The sequence below is a fragment of the Buteo buteo genome, chromosome 5 (genome assembly GCF_964188355.1).
Source record: "Buteo buteo chromosome 5, bButBut1.hap1.1, whole genome shotgun sequence".
NCBI lineage: Eukaryota > Metazoa > Chordata > Aves > Accipitriformes > Accipitridae > Buteo > Buteo buteo.
In genome coordinates, this window is record NC_134175.1 from 38,871,133 (window position 1) to 38,895,603 (window position 24,471).

Consider the following 24,471-nt stretch of genomic DNA (forward strand, 5'->3'; position numbering starts at 1 on the left):
TAATGCCACCTTCCACAAACTTACCTCTCATTATAGTTCCAGCTGTGGGAAGGGACACAGGAGTTCAGCAAAGAAATAATAGTCAGGATGAACACTGTGGCTGTGCTCTGACACACAACCTCAGATGTTTGCTTGGCTAAATGCTCTACTCTGATTAATGTTAGAAAAAATAGAAGGGATATTTTGATCTTTTTGATAAAGGCTGCATACATTTCATTTATTTTTCATTGTTTCTAATTGCATGCAGCACAGTTAATTGTCTCATAATCCCAAGGGGAAAAGGAGAGGTACTCTATCTGACCCTAACATTTTTTTCTTGCTTCAGTGGGTGTCTGACATGCAGATAATTACAGACAAAGTGCAGCAAGATGAAATTCCCAGGCACGAGGCAGAGTGATGCCTTCAATACAGACTCAGAAGGAAAAATATCATGTATGAATCAAAAATACATGGTCTCCAAATCTCTTCACAGAGGTCTCTCAGCAGTATACTCGTCTAGCTTATTGTATCAATCTTTGAATGTCAGTGTAAATGCTCTCAACAGATTATGGAACAGTTGTAACAATAGCTGAACTATTTGAGTATTTCTTTGGAAGATAATTAAATAAGCTGTTTCAGTGGATGGGAGGAAGAAGAGCAGGCAGAATGAATGCAAGAAAAGCAGAAAGAAGCACAGAAATAGGATATAAAATATGCAATATATACATGAATAACTAAGCTGGCATTTACTTTTTTAAAAATAAAAAAAAAAAAATCACAAAATATTTAGGGAGGTTTCCTGCAAATTTATTTTCATTCAAAAAATAGTGCAGTCTTTTGACTAGCTATGATCAGCATTAAAATAAAAATCAGTATCTTCCTACAGCTACCAGTGAAGATATCTACAAAAAAAATGAAATGGTGACGTTTTAAAGATATCTATTCCACATCTCTGAAAACTGCATTGCTTATTAGATATTCTGTTATATTGCATGAAGTTCTTTTATATCGAATTTTATGATTCTGAGTTTTTACTAGTTATATGCCAGTGTCACAGAGAACTTTAGTAGCATAGCTCAACTTTGAGAAAGAAAAATATTCTAGAACTAATAAAAATATTCACTTTTATGTTAATGCCTTGAAAACTCAATCAAGTTTCTCTTGAAGCTCAAACAGCACATTTTATGCATTTTATTCTCTCACACATGGAAAAAAAGTACTTGTGTAAGGATATGTATTCTCATACAAGCAGACACTGAAATAAAACCTATCAGAAAAACGTTCTGCACTTTAGAGAATGTGTTAATGACAGGAACAACGTACCTATTCTTGCAGTTTATTATTATTATTTCATGGTGGGAAATGAAGATTTTGGTGAAAAGTCAACACCTAGGATGTTTCAGCTAAGAAAAGCAGAAAAGAGATTTGAAGACATTATGCAGACCCTCATGGGAGCTAAAGTTTGAGCAACTTAAATTCCTGGTATTCTTTAAGTTGAACTTATTTCAGACTCCATTTCTTATAACGCACCACGATTCCTCTTCTCTTTACATGGTACACCATGGCAGCCCCTTAAATATGGTGTATTATGCCTCAGACAGGAGCAAAAGAGCTTCATGTACCTGTACAATAATTTCCTGGAGGCACTGCTGTGGCAGTGCAAAATACAAATATTCCAGGGTTTGGACAAAACATTTGGAATTTTGCCTGAAGGGGGCTTGGGGATCACTTTTAATGTACTACAGTTTTCAAATAAAAAGTGCTGTTTTCTGATGGAAAGCATCTGCACTATGATGTGCACATACATGATTTTGTCTTTTAAACTGAAATAAAACCTTGTTAGAGTCAATATTCTTGTATTTGTTTCCAGAACTAGTTTTTACTTATATGTATTTTAATTTAGCAGCTCACATACTTTTAAAACCAGACTGTATTTCGTTTTCCACAGCTGCTTCTCATGTTAGCCAGAAGCACTACTTTATTTCTCTTAGTGGGTTTCACATATCACTGTGTGACCACTTCCACTGAGCATGCCTTTCATACCACGCTATGCCCTGCTTCTCAGCATTGAGAACTACGGGTGGTCCTGCCTGCAGGAGGGTCCTGGGGGGTGATGCACCTTGGCTAGGAACGTAAGTTAAGTACTGATATCAGAAAAATCAAAGCAGGTTTTATCCTTTTCCTGAAAGGAGTCCTGTACACGCAGAAAATGCTACAAATAAATTAATAAACTTGGGAAGTAGACCTTCTTCTTACCTGACTTGGCACTAATTCAGGTGAAAATCTGACTGTTTTTCAGAGGGTGGAAAGCACCCTCAACGAACATATGTTTCTCTGAGCTCTTTGCATAAAGCGTAGTATCAGTTTGTACTTCCCACAAGCAAAAACAAAACAAATCCAATAATGCCCTTCAAATTAAATCACTGAAATATTTTTAGTTATGGGCATTAAATACAGTTGGATGTTATCTATTTATCCATGTCTGAAGATTAATGTCTATCTACTCAAAGGACTTCTTCAATAAGCTATGAGGCATGTTACACATCAAACAAATGCTCTGTGTATGGGGGGAGGGGTCGAAGGAAAAAAAAGAAAAAAAATTTCCCTACAAGTGCAGCAATGCTAAAGGTGATAGTGCAGCAGCTGGATAATTCAAGATGTAGCACAGGTAGTCTTACCTGTAAATGACAAATAACTATTTTGATAGTAAAATTATGAGACTATTTTTCTTCTTCCTGGCTACCAATAAAAGCATGTTCAAAAAAATCTCATTCTTTGGTATCCTAACAGTGTAAGCCACCAAAAATTGGTAACCTCTAGGTAGCTGTTTCCATATTTTTTCTAACAGATGGTAGAGCAGTGGTGCCATTAAATATAATTTCTTCTTGTATGACCCCCTATTGGTATGTTTTCTTCTTGTACATTAATGAAAAATCTGGTGGGGTCTGAGCCTCAGTAGCTCAGATATTCAGTAAGATTTTCATGAATACAGTACGTTTGGGGAAAAGAATACTATCATCATCAGATGTCAATGAACTGCATGAGGAACAGGCCAGTGAAACAGTCTTCTATCAGAAAAAGTTTTGAGCCCTGCACAGGACATAACATTAATAATCCAAAGGAATACATTTTAATTGCTATCTTACCCACCAGCTGCATCCAAAAACGCTTTACTGGGTACAATACTGTAGGGTCAGAATAAAGAAAAAAAACAACAGCAGAAGGGGACATACCTACTAGTTGAAGGCAAGATGCAGTGGCTATATGTTGCTGAATTAGAGAAGAGGTACAGAGAAAGAGTTTGGTAATGATAGTAATGAACTGATTCCTGACACCTCAGGGGCCTGCTACAGTCAGCTCTCTGCAGGCAGCTTTTCTAGTTTGTTGACAAATGCAGTCATGAAGGCAGATATCCAAGACAGCTCTATACAGGCCAGGTCACCTCCGGCAGGGTTTATTTATGAGCTCACAGGCTCTGTGGAGTTGCCTGCCCTGCTTCTGGGGGAACAGATTCAGTGCAGGATGGTGGCTGAGCAAACAAATCCTGTCAAATTTGGGCTCGTCAGCGGCTGGGTTTCTCTGCCCTGCTCTCCTCAGCCCTTCCAGTTTTAGCATCCTGGCTCTGGCACAGCTTTGCACAAATATAGCTTGTCCAAAGAGCACTTCATTCGCTTCCACGTGGCCTTGCTCCTCCTCGAACAGAGCTGGATATACTCAATGTATCTCTGGGAGCCAGAGTGGGTCTGACAATAGTAATATCCCCTTTCCCTTTCCCTCCCCTGCCTTCTTTTCATCTCCTGTGGTTTCCTTGTTGCTTGCAGTACCCCAAAGGTGTGGTAAAGACATAAATGCAAGTTACTTTGGAAATGGGAAGACTCAAAGGCTTAGTTCCCCTGAAAAACGCTGTTCTGGAAAATAAAAGAAGAAGATACTCCTATAATTTGAATAGCAAGACTGGAGAATAGAAATACAAGATGGCAATCAGCTACTGGTTGGAATCAACACTGTCCACCAGACTCTGCTGAGGTGCCTGAGCTTCCTGTACAAAATGACTTCCAGAGATGCCACTCTTTCTGTACAAAATAAAAAGCTGTAAAGTTCTCCAAATTCACAAGGTTTCCAGATGAATGCAGTCAGTAAGAAGTAGGTTTGGTTTGATGACTGGCTTCAATCAAGTGTTTGCATTTGAAGTGGAAAATGGATTCCAGAGAGACCAAAGTAGTAAATGGACTTCAGGACAGTCATGCACCAGCATGGCATGAAAGAGGATCCTCCCATGTAAATGAAAGGTTTAGTGAGCAGCAAGTCTTTCATTGCCAAGGCAAGAGAACTTTGCTTGAGATGAAAGACAACATGGGAGAGGTATTTAAGGATCCAGAGGATCTCTAGAATGGACTTAAGATAACACAACATTGCCTGTATTTCAGAAATGCTTTATTCTTTAGATCAGTCTAACACTTTTCCCCAATAATGCCTGCATCAAGAATGCACCTTCTGTTTGAAACAAGCGTATCTTTGAAAGACAATCGCAAATCCGTCTCATCTATACATAACTTGTCCCAACAGTTAACTATTCTCAGTGTTGGGGAAGGGGAAGAGAGAGAAAGAAAACGTTTTCTGAACTAGATTTAGCTTCAGCTTGCAGCCACTGGATTTCCATGAATGCTCCCACCCGCTAGCAAGAGCTTTCAACAGACAAGAATCTCTTTTTTTTGGAGGCATGCATAAACTACAGTCAAGCCATGTTTAACACCTTTCCAAACCCCTGCTTGGGTCAGGGTGACAACTTACGCCTCTGCTCCCTCAGCAGAGGTCTCCTCCCATTCTCCAGCAAATACCATGAAGTTGTTCCACTGTTTTGCAGTGACAGAATTAGCTGTCATCGTACTGCTGAGTTTGGAAGTATGGTAAGGAGCTGGATGGAAAAAGAGACTTTTCAATGCTTTAATAAAAAGAAAGGTGAAAAATACAAAAGCCTTCCCCCTATAGCATGCAACCAATTATATTCCTGTTCATCTGGCCAGCATAACTCCAGGCGGGCTAACTTGGTGTCAAGTAAGAACCCAGAAATAGCAGCTGGCTCAGGTGTCTGCTTAGATATCATTTAAAAGTCATCATGCCTAGAAGTGCATATTGTGTGCTGCCAAACACCTGGCTCAGGACTTTTTTCAGGTCTGTTTTCTCTTGTTTTCCATTTCTTTTGCTGGTCTGATAAATTAGTAGCTTCTTCTGCACGTAAGCCTTAGTCTTGGGAAACCAAATCAAAGCAAAATCCTAAGCCAGTCTCCACTTCAGAAGGATGCTCCAGCTATTCTGGTGAGTTCCTGCCTCAGAGCTGCAGTGAGCAGCCTGATTTATCTATAAGGAGCAAAAATGATTTTCTGGTTTTCCACTCTGCAACACCCATTTTATTTCATGCTAAGGCAAATAAATGCATCTACTGCTGTCTTGCTCCTTCCACTATAATGTATAGCAGGTTAAAGTCACAGTTCAGCTCTCAGCAGGTTTCAGATTCAAATGCTCATTATATATCAGGGGGTCAGTGTTCTAGCAGAGAAACACAAAAGCAATCTTCAAGAGGCATGAAATTTCTTATGTTTAGAAACTCTTTGTAAAGGTCGGGGGGGGTGGTTAGCTTTTAAAAAAACAACCTGCAATTTAGAATACTACCAAAGTCCAAATTTCAAATGGATTAAAAACCGAAACAAAACACCTGAACCCCCAAACCAATAAACAGTAGGTAGTTTAGCTGAGGAAACTTCTATGCATATCCTGTTATTATAATGAAATTAGGAGAAACAAGTAGCTCTGTGAGCTGCCAAGCTAATGAAGCATGATTTCCAACATGTCTCTCCCACGAGGGTTTTCCAAAATCTAATAAAAATGTACGCTTCCTTAACTTCCTTCTTGTGGGTTTTAATTGGCTTTTTCCCCTCAGCCTGGCATAAATTTTCATAGGATGTATAATTTCTAATACTTTTGAGATTTCTCCTTCTCTGCTAAAGATGTTTGAAATGTGTCTGCTTGTTCAAAATCACTGGGTATGGGGGGGAAATGGAGATAAACACCCACAGCATAACTCGCTTAGGTCTCATTTCCTTAGGACACTCAGCCGAAACATTATAAAGCTGCATTTAGCTTTCACCTTGTATTGGTTTGTACAACCTAGTGGTGCATTGTCCTGCAATCTCAGACTACAAGCCCAATGCTCTGCCAGTGTAACACACCCTGCTCTGCTTGTGTACTAGCTCACCAAAAAGCAAAATGTGGATTATGAAAAGAGCCAAGCACCAGTAAAAACAGATGGTTTTGATGCTCATGTACAAACCTCACCAAAGTGCATCCAATAACCAAACATTAAAGAAAAGATAGACTAACATGCACAGCCAGGCCCTTCTATACAAATCTATACAAATCACATTCATAACCGAACATTTACATGAAGATCTTCCTGAAGAAATCCCCTTGCAGCTATGATTTTTGAAAGTGAATAGTGACCCCAGGGATATAAAGGGTCCAAGCGAATAATCACACTGTCTGGAAATTGAGCAACCAAAAAAGCCTAACACTTACAGTGACAAGTCATTTCTGAATTATTATTTTTTGTTTCAAGACCCCTTACAGTTCCTTTCTACTCATTCTCTTTTAAGTGAAGGTTTCACAGGGATAATTCGGACACTATTTCAAACACAGTAGCCTATTACAGCAAGACATTTCTTGTCTACTTCCATTATTCGTAATTTCTGAACTACTCGAGGTTAAAATCTCTTTTTTTTAGAGAAAGGACAGCAGCTTCTATCAGTGAGTGGTCCAAAAGGGAGTGAGGGTGAAGCAGAATTTTCACATGTATTTTCACAGTGTTTCTAATTGTACTTTCAGCAACACTCATCTGGCATTCCATACACAAATATGGAATTAATTGGAAAGTTCACCAACTAGCTCTCAGCTGCTGGAGCGTCTCTGAAGCTGCAGAGAATAGGAGAAGGTTATGAAGATGGCCTTTGCAAATTCATGAGGCATTGGGGCACCACAAAGGTCCAAGCCCGAGGAAGGCTTTGAATGTTCATGCTGCAAGTCTAAAACTTCCTATGGAGATGGAACCAAAACGTACAGAAGCCAAAGAAAGTCTTTCCAGTGACTTTAAAAAGCTTTGGACCCAATGTAAAAGAAAGTAAAGGCACATACAGATATAATGTTTCATAAGAAAAATACAAGTGGTTTTGATAGTACAGGTTTTTTGTTCTTTAGCTGTCTGTACCTGGATTTCACTGTCTATGCCTGAATTTTCTGCTCTGATGTATACCCATGCACCAACCTCCTAGAACCATTATTCATGCAATGCTCCAATTGAACCAATGCAAATTTTTAAACAAATTAAATGACTGGATTTGGCATTCAACAACAAATATTTTTTGAAGACAACCCATCCCAGCAACCTGCTTAAGCCAGTTATCTTGTCTTTGGTTCAAATAAGAAATTTAATATGAAATCAAAAGGACAGATTCTAATTTGACTTTCATTCTCATTTGATCATACTCAAGTCATTCAAGCTTTCTGAGCTGTGAATCAGGAAAAAATTTAAGACTTCTTGCCCTACTTTCTATCCCCAGCTCTCACACAGACACTACTATACACGTTAAAATTATTACCATTCTTCTCTATCTGCGTCACAGTTGCAAAAATATCTCATATCCAGACAACTTTCTTCCAGTCCACATGCACACTGTTGAATGCCCGGAAGAGATCCTCCCCAGTAAAGATGCTTTTCATTGGCACGGCCAACCCACCAAGCAAATGGCATTCCATCTGGATGAAAGGGAAAAAGGGGGGGAAAAAAAGAGAAAAGAGAAAAAGAGAGAGAAAGAGAACTTGATAAGCCAATTGGATTCTCCTGAGAATGAAAAAAAGAATGGAGGTGGACATGTTAAATAATACGAAAAGAAAAGATGCGAACTACAGACGAAGTAACAAACCATAAACTTTGCCCAAGTTCCATTTTATGGAATACACGTCGAGAAACCAACAGCTCTATGGTAATCCTGTTTGGTTTGAGGAGCAGATGTTTTCCCCATAGGACTCACGTGCCAATCACCCATGAGAACCTGGCGCATTTCAGCTGCAAAGACTTTTGATGTGCGAACCCAACACCACTGTCTGCACTAGCTGTGTCCAGTATTTTTGTGTGACGCTAGAAGGGAGATCTGATCACTGAAGGAGTCTGAAAACAATTCTCCTGCCACAACTCACACTGCACAGCTGTCTTGAACCACCCAGTATTGGCCAAGGACCTCTTGCAGAGTGTACCTGTTTACGAAGGAGACTCTAGCTCTTAGATCAGGATTTTTTACCTTAAGACCCATATATAAAGAGTAAAAATCTTCAGAAATAACACACAAACTGCCCTACTACTATGGGCTTAATACAGTTCCCCTCAAAACTAAGACCAAAATTTGTATTGGTTTCTAAGGGAGCAGGACTAGGGATTTTAATGTGCTCTCCACGGGTGGAATTTGCAAATGCAAAGCTCCATAAGATATTAAAACATCCTAGATTAAGGATTCAGGTAGGACTTAAGTGGGGAAAAAGATTTCCCTACTTGGGAATTAACTTGTCTCTCTGAAGTTATTTTCTACCTACAGGAGCTCTAAGATCTATGTATTTATATAAACCAAGATAGTTTTTGTTTAAATTTCATAATCCGTTATACCTCAAGCATTAAATATTAATAGTCAGATACAGTAAGCAGATTCAGCTGTAATGAAATCCATGGATTAACATTTTGCTAAGATTGACTTTGTCTTCCAGCTCAGATAACTTTTTCATTGACTTCCTAATCCTTAAATCAAGAAATGTAATCAGTTACACATACAGGTAGATGGCAAAATTTAGCAAAATTGACATATCAAGACTTTTTGATCAAAGGAGCTTGGAAAAATAAACTGCACTGCTAATGTAGAAAAATGTATCAATTTATTCTTCTGCTTTACTAACATTATTAGTTGGGAGTATTCCTCATTATACAAAGCAAGAAAGTCTAAAATATGAAATGCAATCAAGGTTAACTGTAGAGTGTAAGAGACTAATTAAAATGAGTTTTAGAATCACTTGGCAAAATTAATTTGTATTTGTTTTCCTTCTAAGCTTAGACTGCTGAACTGTAAATTCATGAAAAAAGGAAAATAAAAATAGGAAGAGTAACTCCATTCTCATGATACCAACAATTAAGACATGATGAGTTTGACCAATACCCAGTGGTACTCATTAGAAAACCACAATTCAAGAACATCTAAGTATTCATCTTACAAAAACATGCACATTCATTTTAGGTGTCATATTATTGTCAACACATTTATGTTTTCTTTCTTTTTTTTTCAGCTGGTTTTCCTGCAGAAGTTGATTGCTGCAGCCAGTGAAACAGGTCTATACTATATTATTGGGAAATTACTTGGTAAAGCTTGGAATAGTAATGTTAATTGAATAAAAGGGTGATTTGTCTAGGAGTTGAAATAGATATTATACAGAAGTGCTTAATCTAATTTTTAAAGTACCCATTCTGGAAAAAATATTTAGATAAAGATAAATCCTTCAGGCCATCAGCAAATAATGGTATTCATTAATCAAATTCAACCTGTGTCACATATTCTTTTGGCAGAAATCATTATATACTTAAACATAAGAGTGAAATAAGCAATCATTCACAGGAATTAAGTATGAGTAGTTTTCTGATGTCTTTTTCAGATCTGTTATTTGTTTTATTGAGCAATACCAAGCAAACACATACACATTCAGATTTATGATATAGACTGGGGAAGTGGTAGAAGCACCACAGTTTGAGTCATTTACAACTAAATTAAATACAGTGCTAAAAAACAGAGCATTCAACATTATAAGGAACAATTTTAGATTGTCGAGGGAACAGACTATAAAAAACCAGTGTCTTTTCAAAAATTCTAAGTATTAGGCAGAGTTCTGCCACCCTTTACTCAACATGAGTAAATTTTTCTCCCTAACTAGTCCCTTAGAAATCAATTGTAGTATTAAGGAAAATTATGCATGAATCTTCAAAACTCTTTTCCACATGCTTAATTTTTAACATGAGTAATCACAGAGCTATTCAGCAAAGCTCTTAAATCTACTTCAGCAATGTCCAAAGTGTTTAGGAATTACTGAAACATATATTTTATGTCATATAATGCTGAAGTAATGCAATATTTCACTAGCAACTCCAATCAATCTATCCCTGAGTTCTTTCCAGAAAGTTTACACTGTTATACCTTGGCAGAGCTGGTGGATGCCTTGCACTGAGATTGAGTTTGGCCAAGAGGTGTTGATTAAGATTCTTTCTTCTAAGCCTGTAGATTTGTTGCAATATCTTCACTTCTGTAATCATAGTTTTACCATTTTTTCAAAGCATTATCAATTCAGCACCACCTCAAAATGAATTAATTTCCTTTCTGTGGTGAAGCCACAGACTAAGTTAATGATGTTAATCAAGGATTTAACATGGCCCCATAAACTAATGGTTACATAGGTGAGTAGAATTACGCTTTAAAATTTCTAAGCTAAAAAGTCCATTTAAAAAGAAGTGCTACCAATTCTTCATTCTGTGCTTACGTTCTCTCTAGTGACACATTATTTAAGTCAAAAAAGGTAGTCAAAAGCCTACTGCACAAATAAAAGTATTACTTTCCATGTGGTTTTGTCTATTTAGAACTGAAAAAAAATCCACTATAATAAATTTATTAAGGTTGTCTTTGAACTCCATACTATGGCTCTGAAGGAGAATATGTATGAAAAAAATCCTAAACCAAGCAAAGCAAATAAGCCCCAAGTGACTGAATTCACCAGTAAAAGAACAGAGACCAGTTTCTTTCAAGGGATTTCTTCCTGTACTACTCAAACTGCCTTTGGAAGGTTTTAATTTTGATAACAAAATCCTCAAAAAAGGCAAAATTTTTTTGTTTCCTGCAGAGGACAATAACCCTTTCTGTGATAATGCTGTCTGGGAGCATCTACAAACAGCTGTGATAGTTACATCACTGTTTTTACTATAATTTAATACGTTATTGATTAAAAGAACTGAGCAGGCAGGCAGTATTTTGTATCAAACCAAGTACTGCTACTCGTTCACACTGTGAGGCACAGGCTGCAGAAAGTATGGTTGGCACAGGTCTTCTGAAAGAAAAGAATAAGGGGTCTCATCTTCCGTTGATGACCTTGGCGTTTCCCTCTCCCTGTCTCCATAGGCCAAGCCTTTGTGGTCTACTGGTCTATTCAACAGCTACTGTGCGTATGTATCTGAATAGCCAAATAAGACTTTGGAAACCCTGGCATATACAATACTGAAACACACGGACAAGAACTCAGTTTTTCTCCATCCAGCAAAGCAGAGAGAGTAAGCTCCTTTCAGATATCAGTTCTTCAGCAGATCTCCGGTACCTGCTCTATCAATGCACTTAACTAAACTATTCATTGTTAGTTCTCTGTATGAAATCTGTTTCAGCAGAAGCAAGGCTGGCACAGACTGTACAGTTCACAAGCACAGAGGCTGAGAACTATGAAGAGAACAGCAGACACATGGAGGTTGTTTCCAATGATCTTTAGAAGGAGATGCAGATTGAGATCAAATTCACCTGCAATGCGTATCTGGCTCTTCTAGTGACAAGAATGGCTGAACACATATTCGGTGTCCCTCTATCAGCTTACAAGAAAATGTCTGTCCTCTTAAATCTCCCTTGTACTGACAGCTCTCTCATTTTCTGTATTAGAAGGCATTGACATTGCTAGCAATACAAGTTATTTTTAAAGGTTTTAGGCTTGCTCATGTTTTAAATGGCAGAGATTTTTTTAAAAAATTATTTGCATAGGCACTCAGAAGCTGGAGCAGGGGGAGAAGCAGTGTATTCCAACAGCATTTAGGACTAAATTACTATGTATAAAAATCCCAAGCAACTTCTGTGGACTCGGTTTACCTTTATATAGACAGAAAGTCTTAGCGTTGGCTTTTATGTTTATACAGCATGAGTTAAAGCAAAGTTATGCATTTTTAACAGTATTATATTTAAAATATTTGTTAAGATTTGTCTGCATCATTTGCCAGGTGGTTCTTGTTATTGCAACAAATGAAAAATCTAATGATGGAAATATACCAAGATAAACTGGATCCCTTGTTAAACTCCTGTGCTGTATAAACCTAAAGTCTGACCCAGTAATTACATACCCCTAACACAGGCAAGGCTTTTGGGGTACCCACGTTACTGAAACAGGTCAGTTAAAGGTTTTTTCCACCACCACAGCAAGTCGATTTATTTATATTTGTCTGTTGAAACACTGAAACCATATTGTGTTGAAACAACATTCTCTTGGCAGTCTTTATGTTCATTTTTTTCTCCAAAATCAAACTGAGTTAAGCAGAACTGAATTTGCTAAATCTTACATCTTTACATCTTGCTGATGAAAATGTAGATTAATTTACATCTATGGTATTTTCTCTTATAAGGGAAGATTCACATATCAAGAGATAGTGTAAACTGGAAAACTATTGATTGTAGAATTTCATAAAGGCAATTCTTTGCTATTGCACTCAAAATATCTGTTTGCACTAACCACTTCAACAATATCAAATCCTGCAAATGGGTCACCTGATACACTGAACATTATGTGAAACAAGCAGTTAGCAGATTTTTATATATATATCTGTATATACACACACACACACACGTGTATGAGGCAATCTCAACCTGAATAAATTCAGAGGCCTATCCAGAGTACAAATTATGATCTCAGCTAATCCATGTTTAAAACTCTCTTGAAAAAAATGGAGAAGGGGGTAAGAGAGCAAGAACAATGGAAAACTGTAAGAATCTTTTTGGTAAGAGTTTACCAAGGTCTTGTTTTCCAATGCTTGATTTTTTTCCATCACAAAATTTTTCTAGCCTTTTTTATCAGAATTGTAAACATTAAATTGAAGTAAAACCAAATTCTCCCCCTTCGGCCTTTTTAACAGGAAAAAAAATACACTTTTGAGAAATCAATGAAAAAGTGCTTATAACAATTCTGGACAAAATTATGGACAAATTGGAGAAATATTCCATATTTAGTGGATAACACAAAATTAATATATTCTTAGAGGCTGTCTGTTCAGTGAAGAGGTCTATGGTGTTGACTCGGAATCTGTATTGGTTTAAATGACAGCTCACACTTCTGGGAGTATATACTAATAATGCAAAGCGAGGTGAACTTGGGCTGTGCTGCATTAACCAGTATGTGCTACCCATTCTTTGAAGTGGCTGCTGAGATTTAACAGTGGCAGAAAGTTGCTCTATGGTTTACAGGCCCTAGCGAGGGCCTCATGGCTTGTCCCCAGCCAAAGGGAAGCAACACCCACCCTCTGAGGTAGCAGGGTCTCTGCTCTTCACAAACCAACCCCTGTTTTTAACTCAAGATCAGGTTATCTTGGAAAAAATGAGAATTCCCAATGACATGGTTCCATTCAACATTATTCACTGAGTGAGCCACCAAGTCGTCCAGTTGGTTTTGTACCATATTGCTCTGCTTCCGTATGGACACACACCTGTTTTATGCCTGGCTCTTCTCTTTTCAGCACAGCCATAATGACCACCTAACCTTTCCTCCCTTTTACTCAAAACCTTCCCCATGGCAATCGTGCAATTCAGTTTTATTGTCCTTTTTCTTTCTTAAAACTAACCCACATACCACTGCGCTGATTTTCAGAGATGACAAACATGACTGCGTTGGAAATCACAGCTGGTCAAACACCACAGCAAGACGGATGCCATTCTGTACTGAGTAGCAATGGTGCTGGCCAGTGTTATTAAGATTCACATTGAATTTGATTTCAATTTCTGGTCAGATCCTGTAACCCTTATTCAGAGCAGCTATCTGAAAGCGAAGTACTCCTGCTAATGTCAGTGGGCCTATTCCCTGGGCACATGTTACTTAGTCACAAAGTCTGTCCCTCATTTTAAAATTATTTGGTTAAGTGTGGTTAGGAAAAAGGGAAAGAAAGGCAGTACTTAGCTGACATTTTCTTTCTCATTACTCAGTTTTGCTGCCAAGGTGCACTGCTTTCATACAGACTCCCAGGCTGAAGTCATTGCTTAAAAAAGAAAAGAAAAAAAATATGCGGCAGCATTTGTCTGCATCTCTTTCTCTTAAGCAGAGAAACTACATCTCCCACTGGAGCAGCTCTTATCACGGTGTGCTCTGTTCTTCGGAGTTAAGATGTTCTCACAGATGAGAATGAGCAGGAAGAAGGTAAACATGGACGTTTGCTTCTTCTAGATTTAACAGGAGGCTAATGAGCAGAACTGCTGAGCTGCAATGACAGAGTTGTGCCATCACACACTAACAGAGCTTCAGTAAAAGTAAAATCATCATCAATCCTTTGACAGACAGATTCAAGGATGGGCATAAGGATTTCAGACCCAAACACTTTTATATGCTGAGGAAGATTGAATCTACATCCAAGCTAAAATTTTATGCCTCATGAATGTCTCTGCTGAAGGCCAAAGAAGGCTGAAAATATTATGAGTACTTGCATTCTCCTCTGCCAGCTCAGGCTGGGTTGTTTTCTCAATAAATTTCTGGCCAAGTGACAAGTTTCCTGAAAGATGCAAGTGGGACTCCAGCCAGCAACAGAAACTATGGGAACAGCTGAAGGCATGCAGGTTAGGAAGAAAAAGCAACAACAACAAACCAACAAAAAACAAAAATGCAGAGAAGATTACAGCTTTTAGGGACAAATGATAAAACAGAGAAAATATCAGCTTTGAATCCTCAGGAGTTTTGCTGAAGATGGACTCGATATCCTACCCTGTTGAAACAAAAAAAATATCTTCTTTCCTTTATCTCCTGTACTCCAGCTCAGCTTCATTTCAAACATGTCCCTCTTGCTTTTAACTCCTTTTCCTTCTCCTCATTCCCCTTTTCCTTTCCCATTTTCTCTGTTCAGCCCAATTCCTCCAGGTAAATTCAGATAAACAAGTCCTGCATTGCCTTAACAGATAGGCCTATGGCATTGACGCACATCCTGCCACATCCTTACTCTGTGCTGGGACCAGAAACCCGTCAGTGGCTTGGATTCAATTGCAAGTGAACAATGACCGTGGATAAGTCACAGTGGGCTCCAGCATGACCCTGCCTGGGCCAGAGGAGCAGGTCCTGCTCAGCAGATGTCTGGACTTTTTTTCCTATGTCATAGGTATAGCCAGTAAGAATAATGGCAATAGGACGATGCCATCATTTGTTGCCCTCACACCGCTTATTCGGCTCCTATGTATTCATTCTCAACCTCTTTCACCAGTACAATGTCACCCATTTCCACTGAAAGGTCATCTCCTGCGGTGGCTCAATACAGTGCCCAGGACAATGGTCTTTTGTTCTTAATCCGTTCTTCCACAGAAGTATAAAAATAGTTAGTGACAGGAAATAGTAGCAAGTGCTGAATTAATGGATTAATAAACAGAAGATAAATCAGATCTTGTCATTCCAGTTCTTGTGAAAATGCCGTGGGGTACTGAAGGATCATACGTGATTAAAACGGGGTGCTCTCTGCATCTGCAGCAGACCAGTGCTCCTCGGTGGCTCTCTAGGGCTGAGGAAGACAACAGGAGTGACATTCACAGCCACCCTGTGTGCAGCTAGTAACACAGCCCAGTCTCTCAACGTCTTACTGAAGTCTTACCCACGTTATCTTACGAGCTCACCAGTTGAGGTGGCCTGGTTTTAGATCACCATATACCACGTGGACTGGAGGAAAGCATTGAAGAGATGAGTGAGTTTGTAAGCTTAGACAGATCATATGCTCTTCTGCAGAGCTTTCTTTTTAAAGTGTTTTACAATGGATGTGAAAGGGCTATGGTGTAAGGAGAGTCTACTGACCTAATGCACCTTATAAACTACTTTAAGGTGAGAGAAGTAGTTTATCACAGCAGTTTTTGTTCTTAAATGCTATTTAAGTTTTCATAGAAGAAAGCAATTTCAGAGCCTAAAAATAACATGACAGAGGACAGAGGGGAATAGCTGAAGTGTCAAAGACTATGAATGGTGCATCAAACCATAAACCAATCATTTCATCACAAGAAAACTTAGTATTCAACTATTATTCATGGAAAAGTTGAAGTGAGACAACAACTTTTACAGAACTGTAAAAACTTCATTACGAGCAACTGTCCCAGGCAAGACTGCCAGGAAGAAACACTTTGCATCTCATTCATTCGCTATTATTTTCCAGGGATAAAAAAGGCCAGATCTGGCAGCTGGTATAAATGCATCTGGCTCCAGTGAAATTGGGGCAGTCGTGCTGATTTGCACTCACTGAACATCAGGCTGTTCACAGGAGGACAAAATGGTTGAGGCTGGAGGGAACCTCTGGAGACCATCTAGTCCAGCCCCCCACTTCAAGCTGTTCTGAAACAGATTTGGGTTGTAAGTATTCCTTAGACAAAATCTGTGGCTGTCACTGGGACAGGTAAATGCACCATCTACAGGTATGCAGCGACTGAAATGAAGGCCTGAAGGATCTATTTTTAAAGGGGGTAAAAAAAGAAAATTAATTATATATTTAATCCATTTACTCTTGAAAGATCCATTGCGACAGCTCAAGTTCTTGGGATAGAGCATGGATGAAGAGTAACAGAGGGACCCTACCTGCAGCACTTTGCACCTTGTGCACTCAATGTGGTGTAACGGTGGAGCTGTACAGCAAAGCCCCCAGCTCTGCACAGCTACCAGGCTCATGCACTCTCACCTGCCTACCAACCTGAGCCCTTCACCAAGAAAGTCCACAAAAATCCAGGTCTACAGCCTGCCCTAATGGTAGTCTGGAAGCCAGGGCATAACTCAGAGTGTGTTGCTCAAGTTTATGGACACAAGTCAAATGGAGTGAAGTCGAGTGGAATTAATGCAAGGTTTAATCCAATTCTTGCAGGAACCCATGGAAGGTTTGCTGGATCATGTCCACAGCAAAATGTAATCTGATAGACTAGAAAAAGAAAATAGATAAAATGGGGACATTTGGGACTTTTAATAGGAGACTGGATAAGTTACAGAAAAACATGCTGTGGAAAGCAATCTTTTCTTAGTCCTTTGGGAGAAACTACATACACTAATAACAGCTTTTCTCCCCCCCCTTTATTTTGAAAAGTGTCTGAGTAAAAATGGAATTACCTTACTCAACAGAACTGTTTCCTGTATATGCAGTTTTAACTACCAGCATTAATAATGACAAAAGTATCCTTATTACTACTTTTTTCCCTCCTGCTCACATTGCACCAATTCAGTCACTAATGGCTGAAATGGACAGTCTTCTGATCTGACAACCCTCCACAAAAGACAGATTCATTTTGTTCCCATTGTGCTTATGATGGCAGCTTCTAGGAATAATAAAAACTAGATCTAGACATAGAGACTCTTTATTAGCAACATTGATTCACGAAGCAACGAGAACACACCTTGTCTTTCAGCTCCCAGGTTAATATGGCATGGCTGACAGATAATAACATCTATTTACACGGAGTGAATCTGATCAGAAAGTCATTGGGACAAAGTCATTTCCACAGAATGCCTTTTTGAAGTGTAATCACTAACTTGTTCCTGTAAGTGGCTGATAATAACTACTGAATTTCATGGCTTAGATTGATCTTAAAAGAAATCAGAAAATATCATCAGTAAATATGCTGAATTTCTGGACTGGAATAAAAATAGAAAAACAGTCTTAATAGACCGTAAATTAGAAGATGTAATAACATTGTTAATCACTTTGAAGCTGCAATCCCTAATTAAATAAATGAGGGGATTTTCTTAAAACTGATAATAGCACTCACAGATATTATTGGGATGGTGCTTCTCTTTTGGAAAGAATCCTTCAGAAAATGAGATGTGGACATCTCAAGTTCCCTGTAAAATTAATTGGGTAAATGAGCATCTTTGGTAAGAGGGAAATCCAATATCATTCCCCATGCAGCTTTATATAAAAAGCCAGAGTTTTGTGGTTTGTTTTTTTTTTTAAAAAGGCAAAAAAAGTATATTTAAATTTATGCTAAACAGCTGAAAAAGTCCCTGTGCACAGCATGTAATATATTTGCTGTACTCTAAAAGACAAGCATTGTAAACAACCAAAAAATGAAACCAACACCCAGAAAAGAGCTTAGAGAATAATCCAGGCACATTTCAGAGTCTTAGACTAATTATGAGCCAACAAGGCAGCTTGGACAAGCAGAGTAAAAGCCATGTTCTTAGCCTCTCCTCCTACACTTCTGTCACATCCCTACTGGATTGAAATCTCACAGGGCCAATTGAACTGGATTGTTTATTTTTTGCTCCCAAAACATGTTAGTCGGCAAAAGACAACACTCAGTTGTACTTACTATTAACATAACAACACCCATCTGGACATCCAGCATAGCAGTGGAGAGAGTCCAGTTTTAAGCACTTCATCAAAAAAAACCCAACTCATAGAACTGCATCCCAGTATCTCCGAGAGGCTACAAGCATTACTGCAACTCATTAAACTTCTTTACAGTCCGATGTGTTACAACATATTACAGAGCAATGGTAAATAACTAACTGCTGATTTGACACTGCTTTCAACTGCTGAGCAATTCTGCTTTCCTCAATGTTACAATTAATGTCAGCAGTTAATGCCTTAAGTGTTGGAATTGGAAACTCGACTACAATAAACAAATGCAGTCAAGTTTCAACTTAAGGATTTACCCAAACTGCAGCATGGCGTTGGTTCAGCTGTCCCCGTCTCAGGCTGCAATTACAGTTCTGTTGGTCAGAGCAGCAGGGGCATCATTTGTCATCCTAAGGAAGGCTGGAGTGCTATGAAATTGGGCACTTTGGAAAAATGCAGCTGTAGCAGAACATATGTATAGGCAAGACCATGAAATGAACTGGCTCCAAGCCAGCATGTAAGGAGAAAAACAAGAGAATATAAATGAAAAAATTCATAGAATACTGTACTCAGAAGATGCTCCTATTGATATATCCTGACCAACTTTAAAGGTCAGGATGACAACAATCCGTCTTTTCTGTGGAACAACTTAATCATTGCAGCTCTTTTTTCTTCACCCAGTTAGCAATTAGTTTACATCTTTCAAATAGATCTTCTATTTAGGTTTTGCTATTTAATTGGTTTCAGGTTCCTGTATATCCCTCTATATAACTGTAGCAAACAGGATATATACATGGGTGTGTATATACATTCATGCACAGACTGTACTGGATAGAATATGAACTGCTCAGCTATGCTCCGTAGCTCTACTGTCACTAACAGAGACTATTATTCAGGGCAAGAGACAGTTTTCTGCTCCTGGAGCAGAAGGAAGAACTCAGCTGTAGTTTTACCACTGCGGTGAATACTGGAATGGCCAGAGGCTGCCGAAGAATGACAACCATACAACCACGAGAAGCCACCCGTCCTTCCTCTTTTTCCAAATGCTGAACAAAACCACATGGAGACACAGACTTCTTCCCCAACCACGCTTATACACACACACCTGAGAGTGGATCTGGGAAATGTATCACCGTATGCCCAGTATCAAAGAGTCAGCCACAAAACTTAACAGTTTTCAGAGACAGCACCTCCTGCCCTCTGGGAAAGATCAGGGCATCTTATCCCAATCCAGCAGAAGATGACCTGGCCTTATTCATTGATTTCTTGGCAGTACTGGAGCACAGCTCTTGATTATTGAGAGAACTCCAGCTGCCACATCACTTGTGAGGATCACATAGGCTGCATGAGCATATCAAATACTTTTTTTCATTTTCTTTCTTCCCATGGAATATACAGTCAACAAAGTTACAGTCCTTATTTTCAGAGTAATTAATCTTGCGTTCATTTTGTCTAATTTTCAGCACTTAACTGAGATGACTACATCAATGTGCCTTCTGTATTTAATGGCAAGAGAAAGAATCAGAGCCATTCAGTCAACCTACAAGCTTCATGAAGTAAGAATCAAGATCTTTACACACAACATATCTTTCTACCTTAGGACTTTCACCACAGCTGATGAAAGACAAACTCTTCTTGTGGGCTGCATCAAGGCTGTGAATCAAAATTCTACAAGACCATCACATACATCACCATCTTTCCTTCCAACAGTAAGGATCCTTTAACTGAATGTACCTTTCTCAAGATAAGTATAACCTACTACAAATCCTGTCTGCTACTGGTTTGGAGAGATGTAGCCATCTCCCTCACATAGTGATGCTTGAGTGGAAACAATACCTGAGGCAGGTAAGTATCTCTAAGACTGGATTAGGATTTTGGCAAGGTATACATTAATATAAGTTATTAGAGTTCTCCAACAGCTATGCAAAAAGTAACTGGGTTCAATCACTTCCATTTGACTGTCTACATCATTTGCCTACTTTCTTTTCAAGACATGGAGCCCCAGGGGGCCAGAGATCAGAGGAAACGAAGTCATGGACAAGATCAGACCCAAGACTCATATTTTAGAGCCAGTCCTAGATTGGACAAAATGGGAATCCCTGAGGGGCAAACTACCTTTAAATGTATACAAGAGCCGGTCCCTCCAACCTCTTCTCTCTACATATATGCCTGCATGCATATGTACACTTCCATAATGGAAGGTTTTTCACTCAGATTTACATTAAGGAATTAATAAATACGTTACACACTTACTGCTGTAACACAGTCCTAAGGATTATGCTTTTTCTCATATCTGAAGAGCAGAACAAATGCAAAGGCAAACATTACCCTCATGTATGCTTCATTACAAAACAGACTGCAGAAACAATCAGCAATATGCAAACTCTTGTAAAGAAAAGTGACAACTTTCCCCTCCTTCCCTCATTTCAGTATTGCTTTTTTTCTCCCCTCACCCTCAGACAAATGACATTTGGCTATGTTGACATTGTGCTGTGTATTTTCTTCCACTTATATGCAACTGGTCAAGATAAGGTGCAGATGCCCAGAGACTCAGGTAAGATGTAGCTGTGTTAAGCTGTAAATCCAGAGATACAAAAAACTGCTGTGTGTAAAGGAAGCAACCCCCTAACACAGGAAGAAATATCTTTGTCTGAATTTGGGTTTCCTTTCTCTTCCACATTGTAAGTAAAGGTTTTAACCGTACAGCTTTACTTTTAAATAAAATACATAAATGACTCCCAAACAGCTGGCCTACTTAACACTACTATGTAAACATCTGTTCACATTCATGCATGCAAATAAGTACATCAGCTAGCAAGTCTCTTAGGCTCAGATTAGTCTTTATCAAGTCCTCCCAGAAACCACTGGGGTGGAGGCCAATGACTGTGTGAAGGGGGAAGAAAGGGAATTCTTAAGCTTTTTTTTTGAGAATTGATCCTTGGAGAAAAGATGGATGATAGAGAATACCAGAAAACTCAACTCCCATGCTTTCTATTTTTCAGAATGTTTGCTTTAATGGAAGTTTTCTTTCCTGTCTCTTTGTGGCAGTTTCCTACTTCATTGCATATTTTAGCAGCTTGTTATATAAATGGACATTGTGTCAAATTTTTATTCCCCTTCATTCAAACCATCTTTTGAAAGTGCCAAGGATCCCAGGCCTGCTCCTGCTGAACTAAATGGGATTCTTGACATTGACGTGAATGGAAACAGGACTAGGCCAGCTGTACGCCTCATTAGATACGCAATTCTATAGCACCCTCTAAAATTCTGCTGAACTCTCCCTTTCAAGCAAATAAAGCAGGTAAACTCAAAGGCCATGAAATGTCACTATTACATTTCGACACTTAAACTAAGGTACCTGATGAATTAGCCATCTTCTTGCCAGGCATCTTAGAAAACTGCAGCCCCCGAGGGATTTCCCCTGGCCGTTACCTCTTATTGCAAAGTCAAAGACAGAAAGCTAAGGTTATTGTTTTGCCTGTGGAATCAAAATATGCTGAGAGAGCATGTTATTCCCCAGACTTACAGGTTTATTGCGTTTCTAATTCACACCTAAGGTCACCATATGTCAAGTGAGTATGCATTCTGCTACCATGGCTACTGTCATCATTTTAAGTCTAATGCTAAATAGTCCTAGACTGGAACAATACTGTCTTAGAAACAGTGCGATTTAGTGCTTATAGCAGAAGACTGGTCTTCTGATTAAAGATAGAAAATTAAATGTTCTGGTTCCACCTTTGGGTTTGTCAGACTCTCCAAAATCATACAAGTTAGTCAATTGCTCTGGATCTTCGTTTTCACACCAGAAAGCCAAAGAACTAAAAACCCTGAATAAACAAAATAAACAAAGCTAGTACAGCAACAACTGTGTCTTCTCTATTGAGAAAGGTTAATAAATGAAACAATCTTTGATCAAATTTCATTCAGCATTTAAAACTACAAGATGAGGTTTGAAATCAGTTTCTTGTGGCCTGATACGATTATGCCATGATGACGATGCTTCCCTCTGCATAATGCATTAATGTGAATTTGACCACACAATTGCCATTTCTTGTCATTTAAGTAGTCTTACAGTTAAGCAGCCATAATTGTCCTTTGGGTGTTATCTTAAATACATTAAAAAAGAAATTGAATGCTTTCACCACATTATAGCTGGGACATTTTTTCAAAGCTAATTTCTAGGTCTGTGAATTATTCATAATACACTTCAAACAGGCTCTTCTGGATAAGGTAATTGACCTTGTCTGCTTGAAGCACCTACTACCTTGCCTTGGGATAATTAAATCTACGATGTGGTCCATTATTTAAAGGTAATGTCTTTTCATTAGGTTAGGCAATATATTATCACTCAACTAGTCACCTAATTCTGCATTTAGCGCATTCAAGTTTTCACTGTTTTGTCATGGGTTACACTCATCATAGCAATCTCTCACATTAAGTAGCATGGTATAACAGTAAGACAGCATTCTCTTGATAAATGGAAGCAGGACTAAAATTTCAAGATTTACCTCTGTTTTTGCAATCTCAGTTGGCTGTGCTTGTTTTTTCTGTAGGTGAAAGCAATAAAGTGTGTCCATTCAGTAAAAACTAGTGTCAGGTCAAAACTCAGGTACAACTAATGTACCAGGTGGCAGTAGCTATATAGATTCACATACTGTTCAGTGGAAACAATCATACGCTGTTGAAAGGTATGCTAAAATACATGTATTGAATTTCATGATCAAAACTAGCTCAGGTACTTCTACAGAGTTTTATTTTGCTGTGTTGAGAAACCCATGGTTGGCCTGCTATCCAAGGATGCAATTAGCAATGCTGGCTGTTGCCCAGGCTAGCTCTGAACCATTTCAGCCTTCCCTTTAACAGATTACTAGGACTCAATTCCCCGCTACATATTGCCTCAAAAGATGTTGCTCAGTGAAGACCAAAGTAACTGACTTTTTTTGCATATGCATGGAGTGAAAACTTCTGAGAGAAAGCTAAACAGTTGAGCACCCAACTCTCTCCTGTGCTCCAACTATTTGAATCACTTTAGCAGAACAAAGCAGTTCTGAATCTATTTTAGTCAGCCACTGACAAAGTCCTCCTGCATGGGTAAACTCTTGAGTGGCACAGTGATCTGGAGAAGCTCCTGCATCAGTCCCTTTCCTGGCTCTGAAAAATGGCCAGAGATGGTATTCTAATTTACATTGCACCACTCCAGTAACCAGGCTTAAAGATGCTTCTCCACTCCCTCCCTCCCTCGACTTCAGTTGTGCAGCATATACCTGTCTATTCTATTACAGGAACGCAGTATCGGCTTTTAAAATCTATCAGTGCTGAAGTGTTTAGACTCTGATTGCAAATACTGCATTAACAAGCTATGGATGAACTTGTTAGCTTCTCTACATACCTGAATTTTTACAATGTTTCTGTGTTTTGTAGTTTGTTTTACACTAACATGGAATTTAATGAAAGATGCAATAACTAAGGAGTTAATCCACCATCATACTTTCCTGAATCAGTATAAATATACTGAATCCAATGGAACTGATCCTGCATATCTTTTAGCTTTGTATTTTTTTAGTTGAATCATTCGATATTGTAGCTTCTCTCAAGCTGTCCATTAATAGACTGTTATGATTATGTTAGCTATTCAAAGCTTTTTAATCATGTTATACAAACACAGTTCAGCCTATGAATTGTTTATCTTGATTAGATATTGTGTGAGTGTTCACTTAAACTTATGAAGCATTGTTTTAGAGCAGAAATAAAGACAAGGGCATCAAAAAGACTTCAAGGTGTTAGAGTGAACATTTACTCTGAAGACCTTTGGCTGAATTCCTATTTCCATGCATAATCAGGAACAATCTGTTCATGCCTCAGGAACATTTCTGCAAACACAAAAATCTCAGTATTGTGGTCCAGAATAATACAAAAATAGGATTATGAAAATTATCAGAGTGAAATTGAAGTGAAACTCCAGTAGGATAGGAAAGAAATAGCTGCTATTTATCATTTTCCATCAGCTAAAACAAACTAGCCAAGGAAAGAATTGTTCTAAGCAAGATTACCTGCAACCGGCCTGTCTGCTAAAT

General features: G+C 38.6%; 1 protein-coding gene across 1 annotated transcript in view; it reads right to left on the reverse strand.

The window, feature by feature from the left end:
* CNTNAP5 (contactin associated protein family member 5) overlaps positions 1–24,471 on the reverse strand; it is a 216,236-nt gene that overhangs the window by 49,996 nt on the left and 141,769 nt on the right. Inside the window, exon 12 of the mRNA XM_075028728.1 lies at positions 7,629–7,785. Coding sequence (XP_074884829.1) covers positions 7,629–7,785 — 157 coding nt within the window. The remainder of the gene's footprint in view (positions 1–7,628; positions 7,786–24,471) is intronic.